General features: G+C 45.2%; 4 protein-coding genes across 4 annotated transcripts; 2 read left to right on the forward strand and 2 right to left on the reverse strand.

The window, feature by feature from the left end:
* Window positions 1-585: 585 nt before the first annotated feature.
* AOL_s00215g639 (uncharacterized protein) lies at window positions 586-5720 on the forward strand (the record flags this gene model as incomplete). The annotated part of the gene is made up of 4 exons (XM_011129841.1): window positions 586-762; window positions 819-1403; window positions 1465-4872; window positions 4929-5720. 4 exons carry the CDS (start codon window positions 586-588, stop codon window positions 5718-5720), a joined length of 4962 nt encoding a protein of 1653 aa, XP_011128143.1.
* A 149-nt stretch (window positions 5721-5869) lies between these two features.
* AOL_s00215g640 (uncharacterized protein) lies at window positions 5870-7057 on the reverse strand (the record flags this gene model as incomplete). Its single annotated transcript, XM_011129842.1, has 1 exon — window positions 5870-7057. The coding sequence occupies one exon, from the start codon at window positions 7055-7057 to the stop codon at window positions 5870-5872; it is 1188 nt and encodes a 395-aa protein (XP_011128144.1).
* Window positions 7058-8047: 990 nt separating this feature from the next.
* Window positions 8048-8800, reverse strand: AOL_s00215g641 (uncharacterized protein; the record flags this gene model as incomplete). Its single annotated transcript, XM_011129843.1, has 1 exon — window positions 8048-8800. One exon carries the CDS (start codon window positions 8798-8800, stop codon window positions 8048-8050), a length of 753 nt encoding a protein of 250 aa, XP_011128145.1.
* A 4371-nt stretch (window positions 8801-13171) lies between these two features.
* AOL_s00215g642 (uncharacterized protein) lies at window positions 13172-14626 on the forward strand (the record flags this gene model as incomplete). The annotated part of the gene is made up of 1 exon (XM_011129844.1): window positions 13172-14626. One exon carries the CDS (start codon window positions 13172-13174, stop codon window positions 14624-14626), a length of 1455 nt encoding a protein of 484 aa, XP_011128146.1.
* Window positions 14627-15191: the final 565 nt, after the last annotated feature.

Genomic DNA, 15191 nt, shown 5'->3' on the forward strand with positions numbered 1-15191 from the left:
TTTCGACACCATCAATATTAATTGTCAAAGCTTTAAAGCGGGGATAGAACAGTACTTTCAAATCGAATATCCAAGTCCACGATACTGGTCCCATGCCACTACTTAAAGTTTTATTTTCAATACATACTTAAGTAATTACATTATAGAGAAATGCGAGTACAAAACCACCAGAGGTGCCGTGTAGACCTTCAGGACATCAAAAAGTTGCGGAGATTATGTAATACAATGTTGGATTATGAACATCAAACTGTGTTGGGCGCGAGACCACCTTGACTCAGTCTTCTGATTTGTCGGTTGATCCAAACCCACCCTCAAACCACGAAGCTTATACACTGCAGTACGTAACTGCAGGTCCATATCCACGAATAACAACAACCTCCCTTTCGAAAACACCAATAGTAATCATGTATTCCAGATCCGAACCCTAAATCTGCAGCGTCAGCTGCAGAATAGGAACGGTGGCACTCGCGTCTAACGTCTTGCTCCTGATCTGAGCGAACCCGAGTACATACAAGAAACAACGATTAACTACCACTTTTGCAACAAGAGCTCATATTATACTTGAATTCACACGACACTACCAAAATGCCGCCTAAAAACCAGAAAAAGAATACCGTGAAAAGTCATGCTGCGAGTGCCCCTTCTGTACAGACAGGAGGGGTCACAAATTACGATGATATCCAAAGCAATGAAGTTTTGGTCATGGAATCGATGTACCCAGATGAGTTCCAGCTTGTCGAAAAAGGAGCAGGAGCATGGAACGTAAGTTGGGGTTTATATAGTCTTTTTTTCAAGCAATTTCTAATACACTTTTGCAGGCGAAAGTGGCCCATTGCTTCAAGCTAAATCTCAAAGCTGAAACAGATTCCGAAATTGGGATAACTCTAAATGTCGAGTTTCCATCCGTCTACCCTAAAGTAGCGCCTGTTATTCGGCTGTCTGATCCAGTGGGGTTAAGGGGGGAGCACCAGAAGTCCCTCGAAAATCTCATCAGGAAGCAAGTCGCAGATTGCATGGGCGATGAAATGATGTCCGTCATTGCTGAAGAAGTAAGGCAGTACCTCAATGACAGAGCCAATGCAAAGGACGCAGATGCCCATAAACCGGCATTATTCGAAGAGAGAGCTTTAAAAGAAGAGGCCGAAAAGAAAAGACAGGCTGAGGAAGCTGTCCAAGCAGAGAGGGAGCGAAAAGCAGATACAGAACGCCGAGCTGAGGCGGAGAGGCAACGTACTAAGAAGGCGTTCAATCAAGCCCAACAAAAGCGACGAGTTCGGCTAGAAGCACAAAACTCACAAACTCTTGACGATGATGCTGCAGATACTGGAGATGGAATTTGCCGCTTGTTCCCTGAAAGGCTGGTTGTAAAAGATACAATCGGTAATCACGGGAGATTCAGAAAGGTATTTTCTAGTTAACTCAAAACCATTGCACTATCACTGATTCGCCGCGGTACCTTGTTAGGTTGGGGGCATGGTCCTTTTGCAGAAGCATGGAAGAACAAGTGTATACGTCGTCCGTCCAATATTTGAAGTTCCACAGGACTTTGAAGTTGCACTAGTTCTAAAAGAAATGGAATGGACAAACTTAAATCCGAGCTCTTCAGAGGGAACACAGCTTCTTACAAAGCTTGAGACCGACTTAGAAAAACTGATACCATCAGAAGACAACCAACGTCACAGCAGTGTTGTGGAGGTTCTCGCGACTAATATCACAGAAATTCCAATGGACTATATGGGTGATGACCATGGAGACGCTCGAAAATTCAGAATTGATATTCTAATGGAATACGCCAACAAAGGCTCACTTGCAGATCTCCTCGAAACCGTTGGTAAACTCGACGTTTCAATGGTTCGATCTTACATACTACAGTTAATTGATGGTCTCCGAGATCTTCACCAAGCTGGTATCATTCATCGCAGGATACACCCAAGAAATGTTCTCTTGTTTCAATCTGTTGGCGGTAAAACAATTGTGAAATTCGCAGATCCGGGTATATCCTACCGCCTTCAAGCACTAGAGAACTATCAGGACGGTACCGAGGAGCCTTATGATAGCAAAGACCCTTGGGTGGCCCCAGAATTGGCGACTTCTAAGGCACCCACCAAGAAAACCGACATTTGGGATTTTGCTGTCCTTATTCTGCAAATGCTGCTGGGGCTTGACCTACGAACGAAACATGTTTCTCCCCAAGCTGCCTTAAAAGAGAGACTTCCTTTATCATTGAAAGCTTTCCTTGGGAAAATGTTCCTTCGGGAGCATAATAAGCGGCTGGGTGTTTTTGATCTTCTACCGATGGAATTTTTACGGCAAGGTGACGATGCTTATGATGATGACCCGACGGACAATGAAACAATCCCGACGGCAATGTCACCAGTCAAGAGGCGCGGCTCTTTTAGTGGCAAGGTTGGGCGATATGCCCAAGAATGGGATGAAATCCAACGTCTCGGTCGTGGAGGTTTCGGCGAAGTCGTCAAAGCAAGAAACAAGTTCGATGGTAGCTTCTACGCCATCAAGAAGGTCATAGAAACATCTTCCAATACCCTTACTGACGTTTTGAAAGAAGTTTTATTGCTTTCGCAACTGAACCACCCGAACGTCGTTCGATACTATTCCACTTGGATGGAATCAAGCGATAGGAGCACATTTCTAGGTGTTGATAGTACGAGTGGGGAGGAAGGATATAGTCTTACGGATAACGGGACCGATTCTGTATCTCTGGATGAAGGGCGCAGATCACATCTTGATTATATCAGCTTGAAAAACGATGGTATTGAGTTCGGGTATTCTTCAGACGATAGCGAGAACGCAGTCTTTGAATCAGACAGTGACGATGATGACACTAGTGATGATGACACGGCGTCGGAAGGTGCGACTGGTGGCGTTGAGAATGATGAGAATGATGATGAGCAATCGCATCTTCAGATCCGCGAAACCAATCGCATGCAAACTGGAAACAAACCCGACGAGATCTACTCTGAAGATGAGGATAGCAGTGGTGGAACGAAGAAGAGTGCTCCAGAGCGTTCACAAACACCGATGATTCTTTATATCCAAATGGAATTCTGCGATAAACAGACCCTCAGAGACGCTATTAATAAAGACCTCTATTTGCGGCCCGAAGATTACTGGCAATTCCTCCGTCAAATCCTCAATGGTCTAGACTACATTCACAAAGAAGGAATTATCCATAGAGACTTGAAACCGGAAAATATCTTTTTGAGCCAGACCAATATGCCACGGATCGGAGATTTTGGTTTGGCAGCCAGTGTTGGAAATCACCGCCCGAAGTCTTCTCATACACACGCCACGCCCAATAAGACGGAAGATGGCAATGAAAGCGTTATGACGACTCAAATTGGAACCCGGTTATACATGGCCCCGGAAGTTTTGGACAAGTCGAACCCACATTACACAGCAAAGGTTGATATGTATTCGCTTGGGATCATCTTTTTTGAAATGTGTAGTAGGCCAGCATCCACTAGCTTTGAGCTGCAGGAGTATATTACCGGATTGAAGAGCAAAGAAATAGTCATCCCTAGCTGTCTTAATCCGGAAGTTAAGGCTGAAGAAGTGCATATTATTCGCCAACTTCTGCGGAAGGCATCCGAACGACCAGACGCTGCGGAGTTACTCACAAACCATTCCATACCTCTCAGAATAAATGACGACAATTTCAACCAAGTCATTGAAAGTTTAGATGACCCGAATACTAGAGACACCCGGAAGGCCATCATATTCAAAAAACTTTTCTCTGACCCTTCCAAACCAGCCAATGATCCATTCTTTGACAAAAAACCTGTTCAAGGCAGTGCTGTTGATAAATTGGTTATGGACATGTATGTGAAGGAAAGGATTTTGTCAGTGTTCAAGCGGCATGGAGCAGTTGAAGTTACAAAAAACTTCCTTGTTCCGGACTCCCAGTATTACGAGGCGGAAGCTATGAGACTAATCACTGAACGAGGACAACTGGTACAACTTCGGTACGACCAAGTCTTACCATATGCAAGGCAGCTTGCAATACAAGAACAGAATTACACCAAAAGCTACTCTTTTGGAATCGTTTTCCGAGAGAACTCTCACGGTTTTGGACAGCCGAGCTCGCATGGCGAAATCGTATTTGATATCATATCAAAGGGTCGAGATACCGACCTCAAAGAAGCAGAAACGATAAAAGTTCTGGATGAAATCTTGGATAGCTTCACATTCTTCCGAGGAGCGAAAATGGAATTTAATATCGGCCATCTCGACATTCTAAAGCTAATTTTTGACTTCTGTGGGATTGCGCAATCAGAGCGACGAACTCTTCTAACGGAACTAAGCAAACTTTACATGGGCGAGAAATGGGATACCGTTCTTCGGGATCTGAAATCTAGCAAGGTCACCTCCACAGCATCCCTTGCGGAACTGAAGCGCTTTGATTGGCGAGAGCAGGATTTCGAGAAGGGTTTTAAGCGGCTTAGAAATATTACGTCGAATTGCAAAACCTTCCCTTCATGCTCAAAAGCATTCGACCATCTCAGAAATGTCTTTGACTACCTCAAGAAGTTCGGCGTCAAAAAGAAATTCTACTTTGCACCTTTGTGTATTTATGATCATCAGTACTACAACGGAGGGCTTGTCTTCACTTGTTCTAGTGATGGTACACAGATGACTCGGCAGACGCTAGCGAGCGGCGGAAGATACGATGATTTGGTCAAGGCTTCGAGACCAATATCCACCCCGGGAGACGTGGGCAAAATCCACGCCGCAGGGTTTAAGTTAAGTTTCGATGCCCTCAGCAGAGGGATTTTGAAACATCATTCGCAATCGAGCAAAACGAAAAAGAAGAAACACCTGTTGGATGAAGATCACACGATATCAACGCGTAGGGTAAGCTAACCAAACTACCATCCCTTAGATATTAACGGCGCTAACTATGGGTATAGTGCGACGTTATCGTCACTGCCTCCAGCATCGAGGACCTCAAAACATACGGCATACGCATTACCGCCTCACTTTGGGCTGGCAACATTAGAGCTGAGCTAGACGATGACATCTTAAGCGGCGCTGGCACCTCGAAATCCCACTTAGATTTGTATGGTTGGCAAATCATAATTAAAAGCAACATCGCCGTTCACCAAACTGTCAAAGTCCGAAACTTGAAAACAGGAGAAGAAACGGACCAACTACTAACCTCATTAGCCAACCACATCACCGCTGAACTTGGAGAAGGGAAGAAGGATGGAATGACAGAGATGCTTAAGGCGAGGAGATTGAGTAGTACTCAAGATCTTCTACCGAGTTTGCGTCACTTTCACCATAAATTAAACACTAGCGGAGGAGGAGGAGGGGGGTCATCTATTTCCAGTCCATTTGATGAAGGAGAAATCCTAGTCATTTGGCCGACTGAACGCAAAGGTGCGAAGAAACCAAATAGGCCGCAAGTGATGGAAAATGCACGACGAAAGATGGCAGAACTTGGGGGGAAAGCAGTACCAATTGTTGCAATCGACGTGTATAACGAAGTTCTTGAGGCCATTAGGCTGTCGCAGTTGCAGGGACCAGATGGCTGGAAGAAAGTTTTTCAAACGGCAACTAGCGGCGCAGATAAACAATATCTACAGGAGGTCCAGCAGAGGATTGCGGGGTTCACACAGAAAACTCGCAAACAACCTGGAAGCTACTGTTACATCTACAATTACCGGACTGACGCATGTATATTTTACTACCTTTCCTAATTAAGGGAGAGTTATTTTGCATTATTATTACATACTGGTTGCGAATCTATGAGAGCGAATGAAATGATACAATGAATAGCGTGTGATTCTCCCGTACATGTAAATCGACAATCTGAGTAGAAAACACCAAATGAATGCTTTGATGGATTCTACATATTGGGTGCAATAAATCCCCATCGCCTCTGTGAGACTGTTTCGGGCACCACGTTCTCATTAAGTTGGTCGGCTCTCCAAAGAGTGTTAACAGAGACCCCCCATGTGGCACCCTCATCTTCGACTATTCTTGTGAATTTGCACGACACATTGAACGGTTCGTGTGCTCCAAACATGAAGGACTCTTTTGCAGCCCCATCATATCGGTTGATCCGAGTTACAAGCTCATCGAATTCGTAGGTTAGATCAATCCCAACAGCTGGGCCTTGAACAGCTACACCAAGTATGATTGAAGGATGGGTAGGGGCATCCACGAATAGAAGCTTTCCACAATAGATGGCTTCTATCAAAGGAGTCATCAAAGCGTTTGCCGCGTCAGATAGCTTCGTAAATTTCTTTGGGAGACTAAGGGTACTATCCCGAGGACTGATTGAACGGTGTCTCTGGTTTGTTCCTGCACCTATGAGGACCCCTCGAAATTCCGGAGTGTGAGGTTTGAATATCTGAACCTTTTGCCATACTGGAGTGAATTCTTTGATAAGTTTTCTCCCGAGGCTGGCTACAGCTCTTTTCCTCCTCCCGACCTTGCCAGCCTTCAGCTTTATGAAGGAGGCTGCTCTGAGGGTTCTTGATACTGGTAGGTAGATAAAAATGGTTCCCATGATGAGAATACATTCTTGGAATTTGTTCATGGTGGAGCTACTGCTGCTCCGACGGCTCTCAGACCGTCTTTGTACATGTTGTGAGTGTGCCCCATCCCCTTGTTCTCGTCGAAAAAATGTTCTAACCGCCCATTCTCGTCGTGGTTGCTCGGGCTTGTCAACAATAATCCCATCTTTCGCCAGTCGTTTCCAAAATATGGAAAGAATGTCAATTGCAATTGGGGTTAGGAGTTGAGGGTGAGGACTCCGATCAGGGGTAGACCTGGGGCGAGCGCGGGATGGCTTGACCTTAGCCGCATCCAGATCGGTGCGTCTAAGACCAGATGTTGAATAGTATTTCAGATCGGGTGAGGTATTCTCAATAAGATCTTTCCATATTTTGCAGACGCTGCGACACCTGGTCAAGACGTCGATTGCTGGTACGTTTAAAAGGATTTTTTCTATAAGTTCAGGAATCAAGAACAGAGGAGTTGTTGGAACAGAGATGGTCTTAGTGGACTTCCTCCGCAAGAACAGGACCATTTTGGTAATTAGGAAGTCAACGTTATAACAAGTTTACGCGTTCCCGATATCGATTTTAATGGGTTTATATATATTCGTAATCAATAACTTTTAGTTTAAATTTATTATTTAAGGTCAACCAGACACCCGCCCAAAAATATGGGGTTTACATGCCGTATCATAGATTACGATGCACCCTGTCAACTTTCTGTCAATGCTACATTAGTGGCTCTGGTAGTTGTGAATCCCCATCGGGTGACGGAAAGTTCACAAAAAGATGACTTTACGAGTGGTGGTATAAGCGAATTTCGTTTGAAGTGAGCCGTCTATGCATTGCATGCCATACATGGTCGGCCGTCCTCTGCAGCAGAGTCTCCTAATGAACCCGAACATCTCCTTAGAATTGAGGCTAAAAATTATATTCATCTAATTACAAGACAAATATGGAGCTATGCATTCAATGGAGTTGAAAATGCTCTTGTGAAGAATAAAATACAAAAGCAAAGCTTCAGCTGTAACAAACGAGTTCGTAGGCACGAATACGCGAGCCCGTTTGTGAAACCAACCCGTCGACTGTATGCAGCCGACCATATCGATCCCAATGACATGTAACCACTGGAAGTTAAATTATAAATAATTTTCGTTTCCGCACGGAATATCCGCTTTAAATTTTTGAAGCGTATCCACAGGGTTGGGACGGGGTCTATATTCCCGTCCACCTCGACAAGTTCGCATATATATTCTCCAAATTTGGGAACATCTCAGCCGAGCTGCTTGTTGTGGGTTGAGTTAGAGGTTGAGATTTGTGGGGACATTGACCCATCTCGGCCGGCAATTAGTGAAGATTTGCAGCCCAATATTGCCAATATTTTGGCGAGGTTATAACGTTAGTTAGATCATATCTATGGATCCACCGCCAGTATGTCTTTAGAGCTCAAGAATAGCTAAAGATGAAAAGAAAGGAAGAAGGAAAAAGTCAAAAAATCTGCTAGAAACGCCATAGCAAGGACCTCAAAATAGAGACATCCTCATCGAGTCGCGGAAAGGTCCAAAAACATCAGGGAAAACCATTTTGACAATCTTATCTGATTCTCTTGTGCTCAATTTCATTGCTCGCTCCACAATTCGACACAGCGGCATTGTAAATGCGGGCTTCCACCTTGGTGACATCTTTTCCGCCAACAATTTAACCGCTGGGCCCCAAGTAATAGCATCCGTTCTCAGTGGAGGCTCGTTTTCAAACAGAGATGCCGACAGCGCCAATTTACGCTGAACCATCATCCAATCCATCGGATCGATACCCATGTCCTTGAGTATATCGATGAAAAGGAGATTGCATCGATACTGGAGCGGATATTTCACATAGATTTTGATATCGGATGGTCGATATACTGGAGTTTCCCTGTTTCGTCTCCAATTGGGTGGGATAGGACGATGAGGTTTGTAACCTGGCCTGTGCTGAAGATAGATTGATAGGCCGCCCCGTCCGAAGGTTTCTCGATAAAGAGCTTGATGGACTGATCCATAACTTTTCGGGGTCCTCAATGCTGTAGAGAACAATCGAGCACTGAATTCTTCAGCAATTCTGTTTTCCAATGTTCTGATCACGTATGTGACTTTGCAGATCAATTGGGTGGGGATGATTAGTGCGGGAACTTCTCGCTTGTAGATGGTGTTCAGCTCAGAGTTGTAGATTTGGATCCTTTGTGGACCTTGGCCTGTTTGCGATCTCAAGTTCGCTGAACTTTCCTGACTGCTACTCATTTTGCGGATTATAGGTTGATCTTTGATCAGTATTTAAACTGTGAGGGTTTATATTTGTTAAAGAATAAGTATATTGATAGAGATGGAATAAGAAGTTTTGGGTGGGCTTGATTCAAGCTACCTGGAAACCGTATTGTGGATATTGTATAGGAGATGGTTAACAAAGAAGAAATAGAATTATGCTAGGGGCTACGATTTAAATACTCTTCCACTATACATGTCGACTAACCTATAACCTTGAAACCGCAAATTTAAAGATTGGCATCGTGAATGATCTTCCGCAGGATATATATAAAGATCGTCAGATCTAATTATCCTTCAAGCTTTTGTATAGGAGCTGCTTGGTGCGAAGCTCTATCTTAAGTAAATTATAATATTTTCATTTCCTATTATGTGAGTAGATCATCGTTATAGCCTTATGGGCATACACTATTTAGGATCGAGGCCATATTTTCAATAGTCTAGATGTCTATATTTAGTTGGTTGGTTGAATGTCCCAATGGTGTTGAAAACGTGGTATTTTAGGTTATGGACGATGGTTTCGGTTCAGGCCGATTCTTCGCGATTTGTCCGAACTCATTGGGCTGATGTCCCCGACACACCCCACGTTTTATCAACACACAAGACTTTGCTGGTAGCCATCGCTTTGAAAAGCTTCCTCGTTTTAAATTTTAGCTTCAATCGTTATAAAAAATAAATTAAAAAATAAATTGAATAAAATAAAAAAGCAAGAAATTACACATCCGTTTCTTCAGGATCTCTTGTTTTGGGTCAAATCGAGAAAAGGTCCTCTAGAATCCCGTCACAACTACACAGTGCAGTGTCTGCACGCGATCTAAAGGCTGCCTCAGATACGAGCATATAATGTCACCTGTTACTCACGAGCCCAAAGACCCAAAGCAGACTAAATGTTTCCGCGGTGCGATTCGCTATAACGGCCTCCGTTTTCCAGGAATCTCAAAGTCTGATGAACAGGTGGTCTTGTGGGATATCGGACCGCTAAGACATCGAGTAGCGTGCCCGTTTTCTCGTGAGTCAAATGCTTATAAAAAGAAGAATCGAAATGTTGCAGATTAGCATTACGAATACCTGTTCAGCGGCGTCACCTTGCGAACTGGTTTGAGCTGGCGTGGACCCTGACGTTTTGCCATTATCGATCGTTGGGAGAATCCTGAACCCTAGTCTGGCTGCACGTCATGTGGATGTGGGGAAATGCCCCCAATGACCCTGACCGCCGCATTTACCCACTCCCTTGAAGCCTCTCAATTGCGACTGTTGAAGAGAGAAGACCTTGGTGCGGCAGCACGTAAGCGAGATATTTAGAAAGTTGGTTATTGGAAGCGACAACCAGCAAAACGGATCGAAAAGATCTCCGAGCCTCCACTCCAATAGCAGGCGGTCTTAAGATGGCTCTCGCCTTGAATCGTGACCATGACTGGTAAAATGCACTCATGGTGGGGGAGATCCGTCACACGAAGCCTCAATTGACGGTGAAAATTTTTTCGATCTTTGTCATAGAATCGCCATGAACGTTCGAATATGATGATGATGTGTAGCATGTAGGAGCCTTCGGGCGCTCACTTCGCCGACACTATCTCCTAATAGCACTCCTTTCTCCGTCAGAGGAAAGAAAAACTATTATCCCCGTTTTCTGTCGCCTGGCCTTGTTTAGGATCACAACCCGGTTCGAATTTTCGTCGGGTCTTTAGTGTTCAACTAGCTTCGGGTGAACCTGTTGGGATTGGAGTTTTTCTCCCGGCTGTCGGTAACATGGTGCCCCGAGGACGAGGTAGACGCTGGAAATTTCCAACATCTGACGAATTTTCTTCCACCAGCGGCGTCCGACGAGAACGTCTGCACAAACGAGTGGACTGGATCGAGTCCGTTGAGGACAGGGCCAGGCAGCCTGCCGACCTCGTGTTCCTCCTGCTTGGGTCCTTGTCTCATATCTGACCAGAGCATTCACGCTAAGATTGCCCTAGCCGGCCAGTAAGAACGAGTGCGTATGCAGCTACAGGGTCCTTCCCAATGCAGTGTGTCCGAATAGCTTGGGCGATCCTGAATTTGTCAGTCCGAAAGCTCATACCATCTGCGGCTTTGATACCCCTCGCTTCTGGCAGCCCGGTCGCAGGTACAGATAGCCCAAGTGCGGAGGCCACCTAAAAATAAGTATCGATAACCGTCAGAAGGCCCCCGCGGTGTATACGACACCGAAGTGGTGAAGTTGGGTTGGGTCCTTTTCTCAGCGGTGCTGCCTGTTAGAAGTTCTGCGAATGATTATTTGGTTAATTGTTATTGGGATCCCCTTTCACTCTGCATTAATCCCTTTCTTCCCTCTAACAAAGTATTTACCTATTACTTACCTATATACTCTCCCCGGGCTCGAGTTTGTAATACTTTGAAACTTGATATCGATAATATTCCAGTTGTTTGCTTCACCAAATAATCGACTCTCGGACGGTGTTTTGTACAGATAGCTCATTGCAGAGTAAGGCTTGGACTTATCGACAACAACCTCGAATCCCCTCGCTAATACTGGCTCTCAGTCCATCCACCATCTTTGGCCTTTCCCTTCAGCCCTTCGACGAGACAAAAAGGAAGCCTTCTCGAGAAAAAGAAATCTCTGAAAGGGATCTCATCAACCTCATCGTAGAATAGGCCATTGTCATCGCCATCGTCATCGCCATCGTCATCATCATCGTCAACTCTTCTCCACATCCAAAGTCCTCAAGCGGACTGTTTTCCGTCCGTAGCTAGTATCAGCATACCAGCTCAAGCTCCAATTGTTTCTTTCAGCTCATCAACAACAGGCGTTCGGCGACATCGAACACCATCCATCCCATCCATCTACCACCACCACCCGGATTTTACCCTCTCGAACTCGTTTAGCAAACGTCGACTGGTCGACAACGACAAGGACGTCTTTACCCGGTCTTAACTTAGCTCCCAGCAAGCCAGGTCAAACAATCGTCACCTGGCCTCTGCATAGGTACTCACATACACCTCTTCTTTCCGTTACCCCAGCGAATCCCTCCGAATTCCTACTGCCGTAGGACCTTTTTTTTTTTTTTTTGCCCGAATTGGCCCCGCCCTTACACTGCTTAGCTGCTGCTGCTGCTTAGCAGCGTAATAAAACGGCTGTTCTTCGTCTTGATCGGCCTGTTCGAGGGTGCCTGATCGTCTTCTTCCTATTTCCATGAAACCAACATATTATTCCTGCACCAGAAACATTTTCAGCCGTCTTGATTGAATGCCTGTGTATAAGGCTGAACACCGACACTGACCTAACTTCCATCCACCTTGAATAGACATACCTTTCCTCGTCCTCACCTCCAATTATTATCATCCTCTCTCTCCCTCGTAATGTCGCACCCAACAGAAACAGACTCGGCCGATAAGCATGTCGACAAACACGCTGCTGATGTCCACAAACCGAACCGAAATTCAAGATTCGAAAAGACTTTGTCGACATCGTTGAGTAGATTGATGAGTAAAAAGGATCCTCATAAAAGAAGTTCGTTGATTGACAAGCAAGCTGTGAGTGTTTCCTTCGTCGTTGATTTAGGAAAAAAGCGGGTGCATGTGATGGATTGTTAACAACTCTCGCAGCCTCGGTTCGTGGGAGATCTTTATTGTACAGGGCCAGACGAGAAGCTCAAGAAGCCTTCCAGAGAAGAGTCGTTTCATGTTAGTTAGCCTTCGTATCCAAGCTCTTTTGAAACTTAACCATCATCATTATACTGACCTCTGGCATTAGATCTCACATATATCGCAGAAACTGACCAATCTTGGAATACCACCAAACGAGGACCGAATATTACGCATCCTGAGAGGCGGTTACGCCAACGGTAGTGCAAATAATGCCTTGGATCTTTACCGACTATGGGAAGACGCCTCTGCCGGAATCCTCAAGGAGTGGTCGGCGGATGTCGCCTTGAAGGGAGCCGAAAACAATGGCAAAGTCACTTGCTATCTTGATTCTCTATTATTTGCTCTCTATGCCCATCTCGATTCATTTGAGGTATGATTTTACCGGCCACATTGATTATGGAGTAAATTGCTTTTGGACAAGGAATGGAATAGCTAATAAATGGCAATATAGGCGATGCTATACAATGTCTTCGATGATGACAAGCGCAAGAAACTGTCGTCGCTACTCAGACTCTTTGTCAACATGCTTAGGTCCGGGAAACTCATTACAGCCGACATAGTAAGCAATATTGTTTCTAGCATTCCCTAATAACCCCTAACACGTCGTTTTAGATACAAGAGATACAGATTTCTTTGGCTGAATGCGGCTGGAAGGAGGCCGCATTAAAGCAACAACAGGATGCATCGGAAGCTTTCACTTTCATCGCGGAAACCTTGGAGATGCCGTTACTCACTCTCAAAATGGATATCGCTCACGGAGGCCTTGATATCCCTGATGATGACCATAAGTTCATTAACGAGAGATTACTCAACGTTGCAATTCCATCCGAATCCGAAACGACTGGCCCAATCACACTCGAGAGATGTTTGGAAGAGTACTTCAATAATCGAGTCGATGTGCAGAGGAAATTGGAACAGAGAGCAGGATCAGCCACAGCAGAGCAGCCAAGCGACACAACCATCGACTCACTTCTCTTAGACGAAAAGCCACCGATAAATGGTTCTCACATCGAATATGCGGACCTGGGTTCCGCGCCACAAACGCCTAGTACTCCCTTATCCCCCAAACCCCTCGAGCGTAAAAGCTCACTTCTTCGAACTGTCGACGGGACTAGTAAACATGGTTTGCCTAAGCAGCGACGGCGGTCTCAGTCCGTTCGCAAGGAAATAACAATTCCGGCCTGGCAGTTCTTCAACTTGCTGCCTTTCTACACCGATTGCGCGTCGACAAACGACAAGGAGCGGTCGACCACAAAATCAACTTTCGCCAACCATTTTTCGTCTAAGAGACCGATTATTGGTTTGTGCTTGAAACGTTATACGTGGTCTGCTGCCGGAACGCCCATTCGAAATGGGGCGGATGTCAAAATTCCGACGGAAATCGAGCTACCGCATTTTGTAGGTGACGACGACATGGAAGACTCGGGAAATTTTAGATTGTTGCTACAAAGTGCAGTCTGCCATAGAGGAACGACTACTAACTCCGGTCATTACATTTCTTTGGTACGCACCGAGGACGATAAGTGGATGCGATTTGATGACCTTGCAAAGGAGCGAGTTGTTGAGGTGGACAGAACCAAGGCTTTCGCTGAAGAGTCACCCTACCTCCTATTCTATCAAGTTCAAGCCATGGAGGGGCCGCCACCGTACGAAGAAGTTGATAGTAGTCGATCTTCACAAGAGGAGTCCCGCGGCTTGCCCACATTCGATTATAGTGTTGCCGAAGGGCAAGACGGATACAATACTTCGGCATCATCTTCTCCCGTCCAGCAACCCCAGATCAGTGAAGAATCCCTAGCTCTCAAAGGACGATATTCGCTTGATGCACAGTCGAAAGAATCGCTTCGACCATCCTCACGGCCAGAGCGGAGAAGCGTGGATATCAAAACGAATGAGGCTAAGTCTCGCTCTTTGAGTCGTAACACCGAAAATAGACTTTCGTTCGCCGGCCTCAGCCGACTGGCTGTTAGAATCAGCAGGGACGGAAAAGATGACGGTTCGACAAACGGAAATATTAGCAGCACGAGCTCGATTGACGGCGAATCGCACAACGGCGAGAAAGACCGAGAAGCAAAGCCGAAGAAGGACAAGGGCAAAGAGACTTTGAAAAAGGATAAGCGAAAGTCTAGGAGACGCGAGACTGGTGAGGATGATAAGGAGTGTGTGGTTCAGTAGTATTGGATTGCGGTTTCTATTGTCGCCAGATTCACCAGGAGGCTTCCTACGCACCATCGAAGATGTTCATCTAATAAACTGGAGCAGCCAGGACAGCCGCCAGGTGATGATGTTCGTTGATTAGGTCCGATACTTTCTTCACGGACATTTACTTAATATTCTTTTCGTTTTCGCTATTGCGTGGGCTTGTATTCTTTTGTTTCTTCCTTTTTCTTCTTTTATGTCTTTTTCAATTTTCCCTTCGTTCATTCTACTTGGTCGGTAAGCGTTAACGTTCGGCCTCCCTTCACTTTTCCTTTCTTTATCCCTTTAAGACCTAGGTTTTCGCATTCTTCTCGAGCATATCTTATTTTTTTTTTGGCCGTTCCGTTGGAGGTCTGACTTTCACCTTTTTCTGCTTATCATAATGGGTTTCTTTCTTCATGCAAGCCGGTCCATTTTGCGCATCATATATATATACCCTTTGGTTGTTCTTCTTTTTACCTTTTCTGCTGCGCTTCTTTCTTGTCCTTTTTCTTCCCTTTTTTCTTTCTCAGAGCGGAATCTTCATGACAGACATAGCAGT

Source organism: Orbilia oligospora (genome assembly GCF_000225545.1).
Source record: "Orbilia oligospora ATCC 24927 unplaced genomic scaffold scaffold00215, whole genome shotgun sequence".
NCBI lineage: Eukaryota > Fungi > Ascomycota > Orbiliomycetes > Orbiliales > Orbiliaceae > Orbilia > Orbilia oligospora.